This window comes from Arvicola amphibius, chromosome 12 (genome assembly GCF_903992535.2).
Source record: "Arvicola amphibius chromosome 12, mArvAmp1.2, whole genome shotgun sequence".
NCBI lineage: Eukaryota > Metazoa > Chordata > Mammalia > Rodentia > Cricetidae > Arvicola > Arvicola amphibius.
The window spans coordinates 84,086,241-84,108,628 of record NC_052058.2 but is presented as its reverse complement, the minus strand read 5'-3'; the positions used below and the strand labels follow the sequence as shown (position 1 = coordinate 84,108,628).

At 48.8% G+C, this 22,388-nt stretch overlaps 1 protein-coding gene across 1 annotated transcript in view; it reads right to left on the bottom strand.

The window, feature by feature from the left end:
• Positions 1-22,388, bottom strand: part of Igfn1 (immunoglobulin like and fibronectin type III domain containing 1) — a 44,023-nt gene that overhangs the window by 17,852 nt on the left and 3,783 nt on the right. Inside the window, 14 exon segments of the mRNA XM_042054029.1 lie at positions 676-948; positions 2,070-2,238; positions 3,676-3,789; positions 4,761-4,938; positions 5,506-5,551; positions 5,732-5,776; positions 7,101-7,200; positions 8,879-9,018; positions 11,219-11,341; positions 11,754-11,790; positions 11,793-11,834; positions 11,836-11,890; positions 14,030-14,114; positions 20,783-20,788. Of these exon segments, the coding sequence (XP_041909963.1) occupies positions 676-948; positions 2,070-2,238; positions 3,676-3,789; positions 4,761-4,938; positions 5,506-5,551; positions 5,732-5,776; positions 7,101-7,200; positions 8,879-9,018; positions 11,219-11,341; positions 11,754-11,790; positions 11,793-11,834; positions 11,836-11,890; positions 14,030-14,114; positions 20,783-20,788 (1,413 nt within the window).

Sequence of the window (22,388 nt, the reverse complement as noted above, 5' to 3'; positions counted from 1 at the left end):
CCCATAGAGAGACAAGAGAAAAGGCCTTGTTAAATGAGGTCCTTGTCTAATATGACTGCTTTGCCTAGTCCTCACCCTCCCCAGTGGAGAAGCTGCCCATCGGAGGAAAAGACAAGGATGCCCCGACACCTTGGTAGATACCATCCCGTCACCTCCTCCCTCAGGCCTGTTATCTGCAGGACACCCCATCCTGCTACATGGGCCATGTGGTTTTGACACATGCCAAGTTGTGAACTTCTCAGGCTGTTGTGGGTTTTAGAAGACCCACTTGTCCTACCCTCTCCCTCACCTATGCCAATTCAGTCTCCTGGATCGTTGCTCCCAGATGGCAATGCTTAGGGGAACTAGGGTATCTCCTGGTCCATCCCAGGAGCTTCTCATCCACATAAAAACTAGATCACTGTCACAAGCACTATCCCATGATCTGGATGTCATCCTGTATCTGAGACTCCAGGGTAACCCTAAAAGATCTAATGGCGAACACACAGCTGGGTTTGGCTGGCCATGAAGAGGCTGTGTTGCCCTAGATCAAGAGTTAATCTAAGGAGCTTTCCTCGTTCTCTCTGAGTGAGAGAAGCATGGAGAAGCAGATGACAAAGCAGAGGAAATCTCCTGTCCGCAGTCTGAGACCTCGTCTTGGCCAAGGTCGGGGAATTCAGAAGTGTGGCCACTCACCTTCAACCACCAGCCAGGCGCTGGAGGTGTGGAGTCCTGTGTTCAACGAGTAGAGGCCCATATCTGAGCAATTGGCCCCCTTCACAACCAGCCGGTGGGTTAGCCCATCAGGGGACACAGAGACTTCATATCTGTCACTGAGCCTCAGTGTTCGGTGCTGGAAATGCCAGGCAGCATTGGGACAAGGGTTGGAGAGTGTACATTCAAAGATGGCATCACCCTGTTCCTCACAGCGGGTCTCTGCCAACGGGACCACCACTCTCGGGGGAATGGCTGCCATGGAAACAGGAAGGGGGGCCATCAGCTTTGCAACGTGACACAGGGAGGTCTTTCTTAACACCAGGGCTAGGAATTAAGAAATCTAGTTCACACCAGTTTGTAAACTTGGCTGGGTTACTCCCTTACCCCAGCTTCTGCAACCGCCACCAGATTCTACTGAAGGCATCAGTATGCCCATACACACATAAAACATGAGTGAGTGATCCCTTTTTACAAACGAGAAGACTGGTGCTTATGGAATTTACCAATCTAAGTTATTCACTGATATACTATTACTCATTGATAATCCCAGCTATGGGGAGGCTATGGCAGGAGCACTACCTAGTTCAAGGCCAGTCTGCAACATAGTGGGTTTGTGACCAACCTGGATAGCTTTGGAGAGATCCTGTCTCAAAATAGAACGAAGAGCTGAGGGACTGGCATTTGTCTAGAAATGAGGTAGGCCCAAAAATGAATTGACTTGTCCCATCCTGACAGCTAAGAGTTGGACACTTCACACCCATGTTCTTCTGTTCATGACACATTGTTATTGGGCTTTTATAGCCCATCCTAACACCCCAGGCCTGCTGGATGCCCTTTTCTTGTTCTTCAGCCTTGGTTTGGCTCTGTTCTTTATGACCTGCCCAAAGCTTCCTCCTCTGGCCTCCCCTTATCTTTCAAGAGGCTCCTAGTTGTGTGCTCTATAAATGAAGCAGACACAGGTCCTCATGGTCTCAGGAGAGAGTTCAAGGAGGGACAGTCCCAGGTAAAAAAGGAACACAAGAAGCAGGAATGGAAGCAACCTAAGCCGCACAGGCCTGGCGAGCCCAGGTGGAAATCCTTGTGGGAAAGGAGGACATTTATGAGAAGGGGTGATGTTATCACAAAAGGCCGTGATCTGGGTCTGATTTGAAAATATTCAGCTGTGACAGAAGGTCTGAGGGAAATGTCATGTATGCCTGTATTCCTGACCCATTCTGTAGAGTCCAGCTGGGTACCAAAGCAGACACATCTGGGTACATTCCTCCTCCTAGTTGCCCTTGCAAGGCAGCCACATCACATGTACCCCCCTCCAGAGCACCAGCATGGGCCTTCTCCTCTCCTCCATACAAACTTCTGTGGCAAAGAATACTCACTGCTAGCCTTTAGCTCTGTGGAGAAGACCACAGCATCCTCCACCATGACCTGGTAAAGGCCAGCATCCTCGGGCCGCAGGTCCTGGATCTGGAAGTGGTAGCGTTTCCCCAGTCGTCTCAGACAGTGCTTGGTCTGGTTACCAAAGCCATAGGGAATCATCTCGCCATCCTGAAGTCAGAAAAGGATGGTTCAGGGCCTCCATGGGTCCAAAGATCCTCCTAGCCTAGTCTCACTCTGGTGGCCCGCCAACAGTTTTCTCTACTGGTCAGGGTCAAAAACAACATGATCCATAAAATATGTGGGTTGTGGGATCAGGGCACAGAACAGAGCCTGGGTGTGGAGGCATGGGTCATGAAGTAGGTGGAAATGCATGTTCTAAGAATGTCCAGGCCTCTTTCCATAAGTGGATGCAGAGACATCTGAGATTGCTGGTCCAGATTGCGCTGGGAAGAGGGCCACTTTACAGCCCTGTGTGTTAGCGGGAGAGTTGACCCTATGACCTGGGACCAGTTCTTTCATTCACCAAGGGGAATGTTTGGAAAATGTCTTCAGGGCTGCACAAAACATAGTCATTTATACATGTGCTCATCCTTGCTAAGCCATACACAGTTTTTCTACTCACTGAGAATTAGCAATAGCTAACACTTATCAGATGCCTTCTGTGTGCCAGGCACTATTTCAGGTACTTGAGACATTCTAATAAAAAGAACAAAGATTCCTGCCCTGGGGAGCTAAAAACCCCATGTAAGAGAAAGACAAATAATAATCACCGTAAATAAGTAAGTGCTTTGTATATGGAAAAAAACAGAACTAAGAGAACAAAGCAAGCTAAGAGGGTAAGGGGCTCAGAAGCACCAGGGAGGAGCTGGGAGCACAGTAGAAACACTTAGGGGGATGAGGGAAACTAACCACATGGATGTCAGAGGTGAGCACACTAGGCATAGGGGGTGGTTACCGAGAAGGAACAGGGACAAGGCCAAGGAGCAGAAAAAGGGCAGCAAGGAAAAAGAGAGACAGGTAAAAGGAGCGAGGTCGCAAGCCAGACAAGGGTGCACCGTGTCATTTGGGCATTGCAGTATTCTATAAGACAGCTCTTCTGATCCCTTACTTTGTGGATGAGGAGACTGAAGCTCAGGAAAGATGTTTAGTCTGAGGTGTAAGCAAGTATGAGTGTTACAACCCTGGAGCTGCAAAGGTATCTTGACTTATCAGAAAGCCAGGCTATACCTAGACCTGCAATAGGACAGCTCTGGAGGGGTAGAGCCACAATAGGACAGCTCAGCCCTGGAGGGAAAGTATTCTGACTAGTTGGGATCCAGGGTGAGTTTGGCTGCAGAAGAACCATAGGCATTGCATTTCCCAATCCTACATACCCGTACTGGCCTCTCTGTCTTTACCCTGCTCTTAATTAGACACTGTAGAGTGTGACAGTCCTGGCTCAAGGAGAAGTAAGAAGTGTCTGGAGACTTTTCAACACAGAGTGTGACCTAACTCCAACCGGAAACCCCACGGGTGAGTGCTTACCCCTTGGTATTCTAGATGGTTTCATGGGATCCATCATTTCCCTCCCAGGACTCACAACCCCATCAGGTCCTCTAGCCTCACCTTGTACAGGTAAATCTTGCTCCCAAAGTCCTTGAGATCCAGCTCCAGGTCAAACGTGGCGATCCCTTCCTTGGTGACCCTGATGTGTCTCAAGTTGGCAATGGCATGGACATACTAGAGGACAGACAAACCTATGAGGGGGGCTCCAAAGCAGTCTCTTTGGGGCACTGCAAATCTCTGCAGGTCTGGTCTCAGTACTGGCCTACAAAATGGCCCTGAAGAGCAGGAACTTATTGGTTCTCAAGTAAGGATACTTAAACCCTCAAGGAAGAAAATTCATAGATAAAAAGTCAGGTGAGGAAGGAAACCAGGAGAGGGCTCTGAGTGTCCATCTATTTGGTCCACCTGCTGATAGACATCAGGTGGCAGTCACTAGGCAAAGCCATGTGCTAGGCCCTGGGTGTCCATCCATCTGGTCCATCTGCTGATAGACATCAGGTGGCCGTCACTAGGCAAAGCCATGTGCTAGGCCCTGGGTTGATACAGGTAAGAAGGATTGAAAGAAAAGCTGAGACCCTAGTTGGGAGGCTGGAGAAGCCACCTTCAAAATGCTACGTTCAGAACAATGAAAATAAGCTGTTTTCCAATCCCAGAAGGAAATAACAGACTTATGTCAAGTTAGACACAAGAAGGAACTTCCTGTGTAGTTTATAAGATCCTGGAATCAGAGTATTAGAGTCCTCAAGAAATAAGTCCCCAAGTCTGGCAATAATAATAATGAAGACAGCAGTGACAGGGGCATTCATTAGAATCTTACTATGTGTTAGGCATGAGGCTAATTGATATAAGCACATTCTCTCATTTATCCTCTCAACCCTACAAGGTAGATTTTGCTATAAACCCTGTTATACATACGAGGAAATAAAGACACCAAAGCCCTAACTTTTCTAAAGTCCGGAGTTTAGTAAGTATCAGGCCCTGGTATCAAACCCAGAGCAAGCTTAGAAGGCTGGATCCTCAGCAGAACCTCTCAGTGGGACTAGACAACTGTCTACCATCCTGGGTTTTCCAAAGCCAGCTCTTGGTGTGTGAGGGCCCTCCAGGCCTTGTGTTCTGGGCAGGAGGTGGGAGCAGGGTCAGAATACCTGTGCCATTCTGTCTTCCTGTTCCTTCTTCATCTCCTGAAGCTTGCGCAGCATGCCGCGGAAGTCGACGATGCCGTACTGCATACAGATCTTCTCATAGTCCTTACGGTCTGCGGTCATGAGCAGCTGCCACACCTGCGCAGACTCCATCTTTTTATCAGGGGCTGGAGGTGGAGTCCTGGGGATCAAGGCTGGTAGGTCAGAGGCTAGAGGAATCCCAGGTATTAACCAGCTGACCCTGGCAATCTGGGTGGTCTAGGGAAGGTGTCCAGTGTGTACTTGAAGAGCAGGCACAGAGGCTGAAATCTCTGGGGTAGACCATGATCTCAATGGAAGGACCTTAACATCGGATTAGGCAAGCCTTACCCTGTGGCTTCCGCTTATAGGAGACTCTGGGCTCCTAACAACTGGTGGTGTTGATTTCTGAGTAGGATGTCTTTGGGTGGCAGTGAGGTTAGGACTGAATTGTTCTGCTGCTTTAACTCATATTTTTAAATCACTGTTCAAGTAGGACCTTCATTTTGCAAAGGGGACTGAGGGAAAAGAATATGGACTCAAGGGTACAAAGCTTTAAAGTGGCCAGATCCAGGATGCCCAGATCTGTGCCCTTCAGGCCTCCTTCTACTAGTGGCAGTCTGGCTCCTTTCTTTTATCAGAAGTGGAGGGTGAGCCCAGTTTGCTTATGGAAGGAGCTGAGGTGGGTACCCTGTAAGCTTCCAAATCCTCCAGGCAGCCCCAGACCCACCTTTTTTTCAGCATCTTCCGAAAGTCTACCAGCTCTTGCTTGAGGTCTAGAAAGTAAGGAATAAGTCTTGAGTTCCAGGTAGGGTCCAAAACAAGGCTATCTGGTCCAGGGCTGATGATCTGAGATTTTTCCATAAATTGTTAATGCCCACAAGGTATGTGTGGTTATACCAGTTGGGGAGCAGCATGCAAAAGCCACAGTGGGGTGTTCTGACCAATCTACGTACCCTCCTGAGGTTCCTTTTGCCTTTTTCGGTTCTTCCGAAAACCCACTGGACCATCCAAGGAGGAGAGGAGAGAGGTGGTGTGCACAGACAGGGAGAGAAGCAAGACACTTGGATGGTCTCTCTGGGAAATGGGCCAAGTCCCAAAGCCATGGCCTCCCACCTGTTCTGTCCTTTAAGGCACAACATCTCAGCAGAAGGGAGAGATGAGAGTGAGGGCCTTCCATGAGCTTTGATACCTCAAAGCTTCACTGTGAGCATCATTGGACAAAGCAGAAACTCACATGTCTACAGGAAAGTGGCAGGGATATGGGAAGTGGCCACTGGCAACCACAGCAAATTCAAGGGCATCCAAAGAGCATCTGAGAGTTGCCAGTTCAGATGATGGGACCAGAACTGCCAAGCACATCAGACTCTGCTTTTTGACTAATCCCTCAGTCACTCATAATCCTCTTCTTTGCCACCTGCTTCCAAAGGAAGGTCTGGGGAAACTCAACATGCTTTCCTCATGCAACAGTTTCCTCATGTCACAGTTACCATGTGACATGGTTCTAGACAATGACATGTACACCAATGTGCCTAGTTTTTGAGTCTGGAGCTCTTGCTTCCTTGAGGAGAGAGGCAAGCGTCCTTGCCCCCTCCCTTTCCCTCTCTTCCTACTCAAGTACGGATTAAGTTTGGACCTGCAGTGATCCGTCATCCTGCTAAGGATACAGAGCAGCAAGACAAGAAGACCCTGCTCTCCTAGGACAGTCAGAGCGGCAGAGTGAGCCCTGGACTTTAATCTCAGAATTTCTTACTCTGTGAAGCAATTCCGTATCTTTACTTCTTGGACTTCTCTTGGGCTGTTCTGGTACTTAGAGGCAAGATGAATGTGTCAACTTACTTGAGAGACTAGGTTTGCTTCCTCAAGAGGTATCAACCTTCCAATTATTACAAACCAAAATATGTAAGGGTCTTCAAACAGCATGCAAACAAAACAAAAACCATCTGTGAGATAGGACTTAGTCTTCATGCTGCCTATTTGTCGCCTCTGATGTAGACCCATACAAAATAACTGGTGTAGAGTGGGAAAACTGAGACCCAGGAGGGAAAAGAAAGTAGCTGTGTAGAAGACAGGACTAGAAACCAACACCTCGGGTGTGGCCCTGTTCAGAGCAACTGCCAAAAGGTGTGGCTGAAGGCAGGCCTTTCAGGCATTTACAAACTGAGTGCCACTGGGTGGAGCCAGGGCTCCGGCAAGCCAAGGGGAAACAGCAGCACAGCCTCCGGTCCTCCCTCTCCTCCTGCCACCCTGTGGATCCTCTGTGAGTGTTCTCTGGAGAAAGCTGATGCCCTGCAGCACGCTGATGGGCTCAAGGGACAAGCCCACCTTCGATGACGGTGAGCCTCACTGAGCATGTGGCTTCTCCGTAGGCATTCACAGCTCTGCAGCGGTACAGATCCGAGTCCTCTCCAGTCAGCTTGTTGATCTGTGCAGAGGCCAAGGGCAAGGGAATAGGGCTAACACTCCCTTCCTCCGTGCACTACACACGGTTGTGTGTTGGAAGTATGAAGATGTACTCTTTCCCCACGGACCCCACGGTCTTCATCAGGAAATGCAGACATCTGAACAAATTCTGGATCAGGGCAGAGGGAGGATGTTCTTGCCATTGGAAGCAATATGAGTCGCAGAAAGAGCTTGCTCTGTGTGTCAGATGAAGCTGGCACTGGAGACTATCTCTGTCCTGCATTACTAGCTATGGGACCTTGGGCAAGTTCCCCAATCGCTATGAATTTTAATTTCTTTGCTTGTAAGATGGGGATAATAGCATCTCAAATACTAGTGAATGATCATGATTAACTCATGTCCTCTGTGATAAGTGTTTGGTCCAGGGCCTGACACTTTTGTTTCGCAGTTAGTGTCTCCAGTGTCACTAATATTAACCCTAATTGATTGAGAGGGCGGATACTGCTTGTCTGGTGACAAGATGGGTACATTCCAGTACACCTCTTGTAAGTTGAAAATAGTATCAATTGAAAATGCATTTAGCACAGCTAACCTACAAATTTCGCCCTAGCCTTAACATGAACTAGCGCTTCCCTGATCCTATGATTGGGCAAGATGATTAAGACCATCTTAAAAAGGGGGCTCAAGGCCTCATGTAATTCGGCGAATGCTATATGCTATAGAATAGTTATTCTCTGACTGATGGAGGCTACAGGTTGCTGTCGTTGCTCAGAGTGAGTGGCCCGCACCTGCGTATTTCTAACCCATGAAAAGATCAAACTGAAAAATTAAAAACTCAGTGTGTCGTTTCTACTCGATGCACATTGATTTTCCACGAACATAGGATCAAAACCTGTGCATGGAACTATGCTAATCTAAGGACTGTGCTCGGTTTAAGGCGCGAGCAACACTGGCTAACCCCTTTACATGGACTTTTCAGTTTTACAACTCCTTAGACTATGGACTCTGATTCTGCCGTCCCATAGGTGAGGAAGTGGAGGCAAAAAGAGGCAAGCAGCTAGCTTTCCAAAGTCAAGGTGAGGAGCCTGCAGCTATGACCCAGGTGTAGTCCAGGTGTGTTAACAGAGGTTTCAGTAAACCTACCAGGGCATCTCCTGGCTCAGGAGACCTTGAACCATGGGTCAAAGTTGAATAGGCCCAACTGTGGAATGATCTCTTCCTCCCCTGGGGACTGGACGCTGTTAAGAATTTAAGGAACTGTGGGGAGCTCACAGACTCTGGACTGACAACTGGGGAACCTGCCTGGGATCAAACTAGGCCCGCTGAATGTGCGTGACAGTTATGTGCTTGATCTGTTGAGGGTTGGGAGAGGGGTGCTTGGCAGTGGGACCAGGACTTATCCTGAATTCATGAACTGTATTTTTGGAGTCCATTCCCTATGGTAGGATACCTTGTGCAGCACTGATACAAGGGGAAGGTGCTTGGTCCTGCCTCAACTTGGTATGCCAGACTTTCTTGACTCTCCCAAGAGAGGCCTTACCCCGCTCTGAGGAGTGGATGGGAGGAGGTGGGGATGGATGAAGGGGAGGGAAGAGGAATTGAGGTTGTTATATAAAATTAAAAGAAACTTTCAAAGAAAAAAATTCAAAGTACTAAGAAGTGAGACATGAACCCTGGATGGGAATGGCTGCAGCACTCACCTGCAGCACGTGCTCCTCGCCACCAGGAGCAGAGGAGATCCAGTACTTGCTGGAGTTGCGGAGATCCCCTTTGGTGCTTTGCCAGTGCACTTCAGGCCTGGGCTCCCCACAGACCACCGCCCGAAAGATAGCATTCTTTCCTGTGGCAGGAGAAAGTAGCTTGGGGGTAGAGTGGCAATAGGTGTCATTTAGATTTAAACTTAATCATCCTCCCTGTTGCAGGCATCCCACCTCCCTATTCCAAAAGAAGCACCCGACTTTGATTCAGAAGTACCCAACTTTGATCCTCTTGACCTGGGACTCATAATGTCAGGTGGAAACAGTTTCCAGGTACCCAGAAGCAGTGCTGGCCTGATATCCACCATGCAGAGGCCTGGTGTCCCCAAGAGAAAGATGTGGCCGTGTGGTCTGTGGTGGGGGAGGTAAGGGTAAGCAGGGCTGGAGTGGGAGGCAGATTCCTTTGAGAGTGGGTGCATCAGGAGGCTAAGAAGTCTCCAAAACCAAGGAAGTATGTGCGAATTTGTGAGTTAGGTTTCTAAGAGGATGGGCAAGACAAACTTGGAAAGGTTTGGTACTCAATGGAGCTGGTCCTGAGACATAGGATTCCAGCTTCAGAAAAGACCTGCAGTTCCATGCAGGGCAAGATGGTGTGGGAGCTACTTCACCCTCACAGAGCCCGTCTGCTTCCTGCTAGGGGCATTTCAGCAGAAGAATCTGAAGGTCCCAGGGCCCTCCCTTGTTTCTCATGACTTTGTTTCAGATTTAGAAAAGTAAAATACCATACCATTATTATTCTTATACCAGAATGTTAACTAAAATTTATGGCAAGGATTTATGGCTAGGGAAGGAACACCACTTCCCTGGGGGCTACTGTGTGTGTGGCCTTTTAAGATGGCACTCCTGAGCCTAGCCTGTGGACCACTAGACATGTGGCAAGGTTGGAAGAAAAGGTGTGTGTGTGTGTGTGTTCACACATGCATGCACAGTCATGTGTATATACATATGTGTGTATGTGTATGTTCACACATGCATGCACAGTCATGTGTATATACATATGTGTGTGTTCACACATGCATGCACAGTCATGTGTATATACATATGTGTGTGTGTTCACAATGCATGCACAGTCATGTGTATATACATATGTGTGTGTGTGTTCACACATGCATGCACAGTCATGTGTATGCATATGTGTGTGTTCACACATGCATGCACAGTCATGTGTATATACATATGTGTGTGTTCACACATGCATGCACAGTCATGTGTATATACATATGTGTGTATGTGTGTGTTCACACATGCATGCACAGTCATGTGTATATACATATGTGTGTGTGTTCACACATGCATGCACAGTCATGTGTATATACATGTGTGTGTGTGTGTGTCTTCCTTGATCATATTCCACTTTTTTTTCAGCATTCTTCCTCCATTTTATGTGTACAGGTGTTCTGCCTTCATGTATGTCTGTGCACCACATGTGTGTGATGCCTTCAGAGACCAGAAGAGGGCATTGGATCCTCTGGAACTGATTTTACAGATATCAGATGCCATGTGGGTCCTGAGAATCAAACCTTGGTCCTCTAGAAGAGCAACCAGTAGTCTTAACTGCTGAGCCATCTCTCTAGCCCTTCCACCTAATGAAGACCTTAAACTCATCAGTTGGCCAGACTGACTGTCCAACAAGGCCCTGGAATCCTGCTCACTCTTCCTCCCCAATATGGGGACCACAGGCACACTTGTGTGCAACCCAGTGTCCAAACAAGGTTTCTCTGTGTAACAGGCCTGGCTGTCCTGGAACTCACTCGGTAGACCAGGCTGGCCTTGAACTCACAGAGACCCACCTGCCTCTGCCTCCCAAATGCTAGGATTAAAGGTGTGTGCCACCACCGCCCCACTCAGTGTCCAGCTTTTTATGTGGGTACTAGGAACCCAAGCTCAGGTCCTCTGGATTGCATAGCAGGGACTTTACTGACAGTCGCCCTCTCTGCCCTGAGAGAAGAGATTTTTAAATAGCCTCTTCCTATAGATGACTTTGAGGCAGGAAAAGGAGAGAAAAGAACCTGGGGGCCTGATCCCCAGCTAGTGTCAGCCAGCCCTCATTCCCCTACATAGTGTGAACTTCCCTTGTTCCCTTTCCCCATAGTCTCCTCAGGCTCCCGTCCCTCCTGGGGATGCAGGAAGACAGACATCACTGGATATAGTAAGGATGGAGGCACAGGTAATGGACGTAGGAGGGATAGAAAAGTTAGGTGGTCAAGCCTTCTTCCTTGTGCTTTCACGGAAGTGGAAGAGCAGGGACCATGACACCCTCGGCAATATCCACTAGGGTCTCACCCTCTGGGAGAGCCAAGGTGACAGGTTTCTGCTTGAAATCTGGTGTGCTGCAGCCCTCAGGGATCTCGTCCACCAGCTGCCGGATGCTCACGCCAGGGATGGAGGACTTCTTAGGGGGCTTTCCTGGAGAGGGTAGGAGGAGCCCATCTTGATCTTCCTCCCATTCAGTCAGGGAACCAGGTCCCCCACTTCTCTAGCTGTCCAGTCAGACTTGTCCCGCCCACCCGTTGTCTGTAAAGGATGCCTTCAAGCTTTCTAGTGTGAATCTGGTAGTTCCTCTCTGGTTGTGTGCCCTCGGAACACTCTGGGTGTGTCAGTAGAGATGAACCAGGGAAAGGAGGATAGGAAAGGGCCACGCTTCAGAAAGCAGAAGACCAGTTTGTGTGGAGGCTCAGTAAAGCCGAGCAAAGCCCACACTGAAGGAGCGGAGATGGTGCTTTCTCAAAGAACCCTGGGCTGGACTTCCTCCCTGCCTTCTACCCGTGTGAGGAAGAACAGCGGGGGGGGGGGGGGGAGGGGCAGGTAGCTCTCTTACCTGCCATACTTCCAGCTTCTCCTTGCTCTTCTGAGGCCAGAAACTGTTCTCCTGAGGGCGGCAGATGAATTGCTCATGAAAGGCCTGGGTTAATGTCAGCCTATCTCTGCTACATCATCAGGGGTACCAGACAGGATCTAAGATGGATATTGGGGACAAGTGATGCCCTAAGAGCTTGTCTAACACCCCAAATGAAAACGATTACTTTCCTGCCATCCTCTAGAACAGCTCCATTAGACCGATTTCCTGGGGAAGTTTCTAGGGAAGAAGGAGGTACTGCCCAGTTTCCGAGGAAAGAGAACCATGGTGTCGGGACTGCACACTGTACTGATGGCCTGGCCTCCTGGTGGGACCCAAGCTCTTCACCATTCAGAGAGTAAGACCAACCTCATTCAGGAGACTCGTTCAACAGCAGTGCCTCTCAACTTTGGAATGCAGATTCCCCGCCAAGCTCTTGAGTTTTTTTACTGGAGTCCCAGAGCCTTTTACCTCCCATCTTAACCAATGTGGAATCCTTCAGCTCTCAAGGTCTGTGGAGCTAAGACCCTAATTTAGTGACTCTAGAGCTCCGCTCTCCCCAAGCCAATAAGATCATCAGAAACGCACCCTCTTCCCTGTGAACTACAACGTCAGATGAACAGGGGTGCATCCCCTTCTTACAAACAGGCCCCACATCCTCTCCCCTCAGCTTCCTCTTACTGTACTCATCTTTTATTGTCCATATAGGAGAAGGAGCAGGGTTGGCTCTGGGGAAGGATGAGACCTATGAATGGGTTAAAGGGAGGGAGACTTGCGAGATCTTCCATCAATCCCACCTCCTGAGAGGTTGATGCATGGCCAAGTGGTCCCAGCCATCAATACAGAACCACACATGACAGAGCAAATTCCATGCTCCAACTGATATGCTTTCCTCCACAACTGCCCACTCGCTGCCACGTTTGGCCCGCTCTCCAGCCTAGTCATGGCCTCCCTGTGTGCAGGAATGCCACAGTGTGCCAACTGCGTTCTGGGGCGGTCACAGACACCACAGGAGCCATGGCCACTGCACTGAAAAGGGTCACAGGGGTAGACAGGAGAGGGGACAACTTGGACAATCAGGCTCAGATGGCTACACGAAGTGTGGGAAGGTACCCCAAGATTCCCATTCCTCCCTCCCTCAGGTCAACATCTGACAAAGGGAGGCACTGGCCCCAACCACACTGGAGGTGGAGTTTGGCACAGCCACCTTCCTGACCACCATCACCATTAGCTCCGGTAGCGCCATTAGCGCCATTGTCACAAGTCAAGAATAATCCAGATACCGGCCCCTTACCTTTGCCTCCTGCAGGTCCAGGTAAGAAGCAACGAAATAGGAGCCTGTGGTCCTCAAAGGTCCAGTATCATGCTACTTTGGGAATAATCTAGAAGAAGTACAAACTCAATGACTAATGAGAGAGTGTTTGGCTAGAGAACAGAGGGATGTAGACTTAGTTAGAGGAGATGGGAAAGGGGATTAATTCTTCCCTTCATGATTTATTTCCACATTTGGGAAGACTCCGTACTATTACCAACAAATGCACTCATTTCAGTCTATCCCAACTAGACACTGAGTTCGGGGCCGATCTGCATCTCCCTTAACTCTTCCCAGATCCTTCCCAGGATCTCATCCGCTGCCCCAGAACCTGCTCCATTCTGCCAGCCTAGGTCCTGCTACTTCAAACTTCTCAAGAGAAAGAAAGAACCAAATAGGGTTCCTTTCAACTGCTTTGGCCTTAAGGTTGCTACTCTGAACTGCTAGTAAGATTTTTAACTTAGGGGCTGGAGAGATGGCTCAGTGCTAAAGAGCACTGACTGTTCTTCCAGAGGACCTGGGTTTGAGTCCCAGCAGCCATGTGGCAGCTCACAGCTGTCTGTGACTCCAGTTCCAGGGAACCAACACCCACGACAAAACACTAATGCACATAAAATGAAAATAAAGACCTTTTTTTTTAAAAAAAAAAAAAAAAGATGTTTAATTTAGTTTTCCTATTACATTTTCCACCAGGCAGTACCTGGAAAAACCAGACCCAGGGCAGAACCACACAGACAGAACCCACTGAAATTCCCTCCTCCAGGGATAGTGGTGTCCCCTAAGAGGTGTTCGAAATGCACCCCAGCCTGTGGTCAGTCAACCAGATATCCTTGGGGCTTGTCTCATGACTACTGCCTGCTCTTTCCTGAGCAGAGTTCAGCGCCTCCCTCCCTGCTCTTCCCAGGCCAGTTGGATGGCCAGGTACAGGGACCCAGCGCTCACTCACCTGAATGGCCCACCAGGCTCCAGCCTCCTCACACTCCGTCGTCCCTCTTTCCAGCTGCTTCTGGCTGCCAGAGACTCTGAGCCGTCTGGCGTCTGGTGGTGGACAGGCAGAGCAGGAACAGATGTAGGTCATGGCAGGAGCCTTGCTTGCTCTCTGTGCCCCTCCCACTCACCCCATCTCCTCCTCCTCTGGCCCAGGATTGGCAGGGCAAGGCCCCCAGGGCTAAGGGACCAGGTTGGGGGGAGGTCAGAGATGGAAGGGTCCCATGGCATCAACTGGTCCAGCTCATGTTTGCAGAGTCTTAAGCTCTTCACCAGATCAACTGAGGTACATTTGCTCCGCAATGCCTCATTTATCTGACCCCTTTGAGTGGGGGCATTTTCAACATGCTCAGCCTCCAATTTTCAGTTAAGCTCATCCCATGGGACCCTTGACACAGTAAGTCGCACTGATACATAAAGCCACTGTCCTTTTGATAATTGTATCCCATAGGGGTACCAAACAGTCAACAAACTTTGAGATTGAGTCACAAGACCCAGAGAGACTAAAGTGCGGAACCCAAAGGCTAAGCCGCAGACTCAGGTGCTGTTAGGCCCTGGGTATACACGCTTAAGCAAACATCGGGTCCTCTGCTCATGAAGTCTAATGGGACAGAGAGATGTTGACCAGCCAATTACAAACTGTGAACAGTCTCTGAAAGAGCAAGTCAAGTACGCCTGAGGGTAGAGAGCTAAGAAAGGGTAGCCCTGGCTGAGTTTGGACAGATAGGATCTGGAAGCCACTGTAGGATTCTGACTTTTCTGGGAAAGGCTGTTGAGTGATAACAGAATCCAACTGAGTTCTAACAACGCTTACCCTGGCTGCATAAAGAAAGAACTGGAGGACGATAAATGACAGACGCAGGGTCTGGTCTCCAGGAGGCCAGTCCAGGAGCCTCCAAGCATCCCAGCTTAGGGTAGGAGGTGGGAGAGAGGCTATGAACACAGCCTACTAAGGACCTGTAGTATTTCAGATGTCTGCTGGTCCTTGGGGAGGTGATGCCCTCTTCTCCAAGGCCTAGGGATGACCATGAGTTGATTTTCACTACAGGCTAACATCTATGTCCCATGTTTTAAGAGGAGCCATGTTAAGGGTATTCCTGTTCTGTGCATGGCATCACACTTAGACACCACTCTTTGCAGTAAGAAGGGAAGTTTGGGTCTCCGTGGAACAACAGGAGTCAAGTCATGTGCCTGACCTCATAGCCTATTCTCAAATATGATATTCAGTAACATTTAGTGAGCTTTGTCAAAGTAAGAACCTCCAACAGTGCAGGGGGCCCTGTGCGAGAGATTGATAGTTTTCCCTGTTGCTGGCAGCCAGGAGGAAAGGATGTAGTGCCCAGCCCGTCCCGGGAATCTCCCAGTTATCACCCAAGCCAACAGATCTAGTGCAGTGGCCTTTTCTTTCCCAGTGACTTTTCTGTACACAGATGTCAGTGGTGACATTTCCCCACTACCTTTTCTGGTGGCACACCACCTGCTAGACTTTTCTTTTTTGGTGTAAAACCCAAGACTTTGCCTTCGTTGCCTAGAGAATAAGGCAGAGGAGTTGTATGTGCCCTCCTCTCGTCCTCCAGGCCAAAGCTCCTCTGTCTCCACAAAAGAGAAGCTCCTTATATGGCAAGCAGCAGGAGGCCCAGGCACCATGAAGGGTCCCCTCTGGGGCCCTCTAGCCTCCACACAGCACAGAATGGCTGGTAGGGTCTCTGACTTCACAGTGCTAACATCCAATAGTCCTGGGGTTTGCTGTGTGAGTTCCACAGACTTGAAAAGCAGGTGATTCCTTGTAACTTGATTCACGGGTTACTGTTGCTCCATGCTGTGGTGTAAAATGTTTTTGCTCAGCTGAATGAGACAACCCAGGACGCTCCACATCCTCCTCTTAGCCCCATGGGTCCAAGGAGATGGGTTTTAAAAACAAATTTCTAGTAAAAGGCCTGGAAGCATGGACCCTGCACATGTCATGTATCACACACACACACTACACCACCACATACCACACTACACCACACAACACAACACATACACCATACTATACACCACAGAACACCACACATACACCATACCACACATACAACACACCACACCACATATACCATACCACACACCACAACACATAGACCATACCACACACCATACCATGCAACACAATATACCATAACACACACCACACCACACACACACCACGAAGGGGTAGTTGTTGGATTCTCATGAGAGGTAGAAAACCATGTGTTCCTAGAGAAGATGATGTCAGGGGAAGTGGGCCCACCATGAGGCCTGAGCTCACACACAAGACTCCACTCACCACAGCCTTCACCCAGGACATCTGAGTTGTGAGGCCTGATGAAGACATCTTTCCTGGTGTCTCACACATGTCCTACCTTGGTCATTGTCCAGGATGTTTTAGGGCTACCACTTCCATAGAACCATCCACCCTTCCCAGACTCCAGCTCCATCTTGGAAGTTGCGCCTCCTGGTCTCACTCAGTCCAGCCCATAGGTCATCAACAGACTGTGTTTCTCACCAACCTCAGTGTAGTGAAGCCTCAAAGGAATGGGGATCTTGGAGACCCCCAAGGGCACTTTTACCCTTACAAAGCCACTTTTAGCAGTATAGAAACTGGAAAGGCCTCGCCAAGCAAGCCCAGCTGGCATCAGGGCTGTAAATGGGGACTCTCTTCACTCCCAAAAAGGAGAGACTGAGGCAGGGTTCCTGTGTAGTTTGTAGGAGGTGTGAAGCCACTTAGAGGTACAGTTTATTAGCTTAGTGAAGGTTCTCACCAAAGATCAGAGCTAGATGCCCTAATGGGGCGTCTAACAACAATAAAGGACAGTATTTAACCTTTGTAGAACTCTTGCTACATGCCAGATTGTTTTTTTGAGTCTTTAAATATATTATCTAGGGGATGGAGAGACAGGCTCAGTGGTTAAGAGTGTTTGCTATTCTTGAAGAGGATCAGAGTTCGAATCCCAGCACCCAACCTGAGATCACAACTCTTTATAACTTCAGCTCTAAGGCATCCAGTGCCCCTTTCTGGTCTCTGGCCACCTTCTCCTTCACATAAATGTACAGATACACAACACATACACACAAATACAAATAAAGTCTTAAAAACCATATTAGCTAATTTAATTGTTCACAACAAACCCTTAAAGTAAAATAATTACTAACCGCATTTTACAGAGGGGGAAGCTAAGACACAAAGCTCACACAGCTAGTGAGTCTGGACCTCAGCCAACTCTGCACCCTTGAGTGGCATTCTGTGGATCCAGTGCAGCTCCCTCCTTTTCTGAGCCAGGTACCAGGACCTGGCAGGGAGAAGCGCTAAGCAGCCAGGTTCAGGTCTGAGGTTGGGGAGAGGCACCAAGCGTCAGGTCACTCTGGAAACCTGCTCCCTCCGTTTCCATCAGACTGACGAGGTAACTGGCCCCCTCCTGCTGCACAGGACATTAGCCATCTCTGCTGGACACCATTGCTGATGTACAGTTGGGCATTTCATGAGAACCCTGCCCGTTCCTATAAAATCACAGCACTTGCTATTAGAAACAGACTCTGTCTGGGGTAGGCTGGCCATGGATTCTCTCTTCCTGGCTCTCCCGCCCACACGAGGAGCTCGTGTGGCACTAAAATAAGCTTTTTATAGCATTCAAAGCCTTTCTGCCCACTGACACCTCCTCACCTGACTTGCTCTCCAGCTCAACATGCTGCCCTCTCCCTTGACTTCATTCGCCCTCCTGTCCGAAATGCTGGCCTTGCCCCGTGACCCCCCTATTCAGTGGCATTTCCACATGACTGTGTTCAGTCACTTTAGTTTTGTGTCTCAGGACTGTCCTAGAGGCGTCCTCTGTCTCCCTCGGTGCTGGAAATTTCCCAAGGGACAGAAAGTACCTCTCCTTCCATGACACCTTTCTCCACAGAGCCTCAGGACAAGTGCCTCCGCTCAGGCCGTCTTCACTTACTCTTTCCCTGAGGCCGGAGCCCCGGGATGTGGAGAAGCTATCCACCCTTCCCCTTCCCGCTCTGCACTGAGGAGCTCCCTTTATGAAGAGAGTCTTGGCCAACCACTCGCTTAGCAGACACCATATAGGGGCCTCCTGCCCTGTTCTTTGGCAAAACAGGAAACAGCCCAGCAAAAGCACCCATCCTGTAGGCTCCAGGAGCAAGGCTGACGTGTCCTCTGTACTTTCCTACGGTGTTTGGTGTTCACTTGAGAATGGCTGGGGAGCCATGAGAGGTGCATAAGCAGAGAGATAAAATACTCTGCTTTAGAAAGAGCTCCCAGGTGTAGCCCTGTCTCCATCCATTAGCTTGACACTCCTGAAGACAGAGGCGGTGTCTTCTATATCAGACTGGGGGCACCAAGGGCAAGGACTCTCAACTCCCGTGCTTAAGCCTGGACGTACACTCAAGGATGGTTTCAAGCTTGTGGTCTTATGGGCCTGGTGTAGAAGTTGAGACCTAGAGGGGGCATGAGTTGTCCTTGGGGATCTTCACCCCTGCTAGCCAGGTGGGACCCAGGATCATGGGAGAGAGATCCTATGACCGAATGCCCCTGCCCTGAGCATGGCTTCTTCCTTAGCATCAGCTGTTCCCCCTCTGGCACCAACTTCCCAGATTCCCAGCAGCCTAGCCGCCTGCAGTTGGTAGTAAAGATCAGGCTGAAACCCTATCCCCGATCAGTGGCTTGGCCCCGGAGCTCTGGCTAGTGTTGGGTACCAGAGACACAGGCTAGGCTGAGGACTCAGCAGGGAGCTGGCCTGGAAGGACTGCACCTCTTTAGTTCTTGGGGAAGTTTGCCCTTGGGAGGAAAATCCCGACTAAGAAATTCAGAGATAGGCGAGGACTCTCCCCATAGAGCTGGAAGACAGGAGGACCTTTCCCTGATCGCCCCTAGTTCCCATGTGTGAAGGCAGAGGCAGACAGCTGCTGACGGAGGGGACACTGTCAGGTCACCAGTGGGTAGCATCTGTTACTGTTCTGATGGACTCCAACAGCTACTCTCTGAAGCCGAGATGGAAGCTAGCATGCATAAAGCCTGCGCAGTGTGTAACTGTGCCAGGCATTCGGTGTTCCGGTCTCTTGTGGGTGCCTCCTTTAATTGTTCTCCACCGTGGGTCACAGGAAAGATGTTTGCACAACATTGTCTCTGCTTAGCCCATTCATTTTCAGATCTTCAGTGCGGACTTTGATCGCCAGGGCAACATAGCAATGTTCTTGCCATTCAAACCATCTTACCCATGTATGATGATCACATGAGGGTGAGTGCTGATCACTTCTCCTCTCACTTTAAGGTAAAAGCCCTGGAGAGAGGATCTGCTCTTGCTCACTGAGCTGAAAATAGTTCTTGGTATTCATTTTGTTTGTTTTGTTTTGTGTTTTGAATGATTGGCACCTAAGAGCATTTCTGTCTTAGTTAGGTTTCTCTGGCTGTGTTAAAATTCTGACCAAAATCAGCATGGAGGAACAAAGGGTTGGTCGGGCTTAAAAGTCAGAGGCTATTATGAGGGGAAGCCAGGGCAAGAGCTCAAGACAGGAACCAGGAGGCAGGAACTGAAGCAGAGGCCATGGAGGGGGGCTGCTTACTGACTTCTTCTCCATGGCCTGTTCAACCTGTGTTCTTACAGAGCCCAGGACCATCAGCCCAGGGATGGCACCACCCACAGTGGGCTGGCCCTCCTATGTCAATCATTAAGAAGGAAAATGCCACACAGACATACCCACAGGTCAGTCTGATGGAGGCAATTCCTCAAATGACTTCCTCTTACCAGATGACCGGCTTGTGTTGAGTTAGAAAGAAGGAGAGAAAAGGGAAAGTTAACAAGCCCAGTCTCCATGTGGCATGCCTGACTCTGACTTGGCATGAAAGAATAGTTTCTGCATGGTGACTCTATGATTGTTATGTCGGGAGATGGAAACCTATCTGTAACTGTGACTTTCAAGGTGTGAAGGTGCCTAGTGTGTGTGTGTGTGTGTGTGTGTGTGTGTGTGTGTGTGTGAAATCGGGATCCATAAGGTATTAGGGAAGACCAGGACTCAGTGGAATCACACTGTGATTGGAAGCCCCATTTACAAACAAGGTTGGTCAAATCCTCTAAATGTGGTGATCTTTTCTTTGTGCTTTAACAGATAAAACTTGCTTGAAGATGAGAGTGTGCAGATATTCACACTAGTTAGTCATAGAGCCAGGCAGTGGTGGTGCACACCTTTAATCCCAGCACTTGGGAAACAGAGGCAGACAGATTTCTATAAATTCAAAGACCTGGGGGGCTGGAGAGATGGCTCAGAGGTTAAGAGCATTGCCTGCTCTTCCAAAGGTCCTGAGTTCAATTCCCAGCAACCACATGGTGGCTCACAACCATCTGTAATGGGGTATGGTGCCCTCTTCAGGCCTGCAGGCACACATGCAGTCAGAATATTGTATACATAATAAGTAAATAAATAAATATTTTTAAAAAATTCAAAGACCTGGACTATGTGAGATTGAATCCTTTAATCCCAGCACTAGGGAGGTGGAGACGGAAGTGATATGGCTGGACAGAGAGAGGAATATAAGGCGGGAGGAGACAGGAACTCAGGATTCAGTCTGAGGTTTCATAGAGCAAGCATTCAGCCTGAGGACTTGTAGAGACAGGATACCTTCTTTGGTCTGAGGAGTTCATAGAGGTAAGGACTAGGGACTGGCTGCTCTGCTTCTCTGATCTTAAACTTTTACCCCCATCTTACTCTGAGTTTTTATTATTAAGACCAATTAAATTCATGCAACATTAAAATGAAGGCCTGAAGGAAGATACAGGGTTAATGGAGCAATTCTTTTCTGACCCTAATGAAAGTACTACTAAGAGGCCACCAAGAGGCTTGACAAAGCCACCCCTCCCAGTTCCTGAGTAGAGATGAGAACTGCCTGGCAAGAGAAGAATCAAAGAGAGAGAGGCACAGCCGAAAGCAAACTCTTTGGTGGTGGTGGTTTAGGAAAAAACAAACAAACAAACCAAAACAAAAACATTGTGGGGTCAATTACCTTACTAGATTGTGAGAGGCAAAATAATTAAATTGCTTCAAATATTTAAATATCCCCAACACAAACGCTACACAAGTCACCATAAAGTAAGAATGAGAACGTGGGGTGTGCTTAGTGATGTGCAAGGCATTTGGCTCTGAAGGCAGAAGAGCCAGCGCTGGGGCATCTTACTATTTAAATTCCTATGTCTTCCTTAGTTCTTCACCCTAACTGATTCCCACCCATTTAATTTCTCACCCATTCATAACGTGCAGGTAGTAAAGAAGAATTCACACATGAAGTCTGTCTGGTCCAAAAGCCCACACCGATGTTCCTCCCACGATATTGTCTCTTTCTCAGTTGGGGCTTTATCAATGTGTTTAAGCATGTGACTGGAAAGTGTCAAGAGACAAGTCTTGATCCCAGGTCCACATAACTATAAGTCCCTTGCCACTTCTGGAGGATCCCAAGTGTCTACCACGTAGGTCAGGAAGCGACATTGCTGCTAGTTCCAGGTCCTCCCAGCATAACAAGCTCTCTCAATTCTCAGTTCCCTATCTTAATTTCTACTTACCTGTGGTCTTGGTCTGTTTTAGCCAAAAGTTGGTTTAACTTGATCCCAGAAAGTCAGCCAGGAAGTAAAAATTCCTTTCTTAAAATTCTCATATCACCCAAGAAATAAAGACCAACATGTATTTACCTTGTAGCTCAGGCTAGCCTGGAATTCCCTTGGTAGCCCAGTTTGGCCTCACATTTACTATCTCAATGACTATTGGTTGACAGGTAGGCCTGATTCAAAAAATAAACATTTGAAATTGTACAGGATTTTTTTGTTTGTTTGTTTTGTTTTTCTGTGCGGAGGGTCAAGCTACTCCTCCTTCCTACAGTGAGGGAACCCAAGGCCAGGGTAAGGAGAAGTAGATGAAAGCCCTTCATCTTGTCATCAGTAGAGACACCACAAGGAGACCGAGGAAGATAACTCTCAGAGGGAACCGCAAGGCTCAGGGACCATTCCTCCTTCCTGTGGGTCAGATCACACTGTGCCACGTGAGGAAATGGGGCTGAGAGTCCTGGAGAACTCTTTAGCATGGGAAATGAAGACTAGACTCATCAGCTCCAGGAGGGACACAAGGCTGAACCAAGAACAAACATCTGTAGTTCTTCAGTTCTTCAAACTCTCAGTCTTGTGAGCCATTGTGCGGACGCACTGTCAAGAGAGTCCCGAACAGAGGTACAAATCAGTCACCAGACGACAAAGTCCTTTTCCGTAATGGGCATTGATGAGACTCAGCTGTCTCCTGTCAGCCCCCCCAGGGACAGG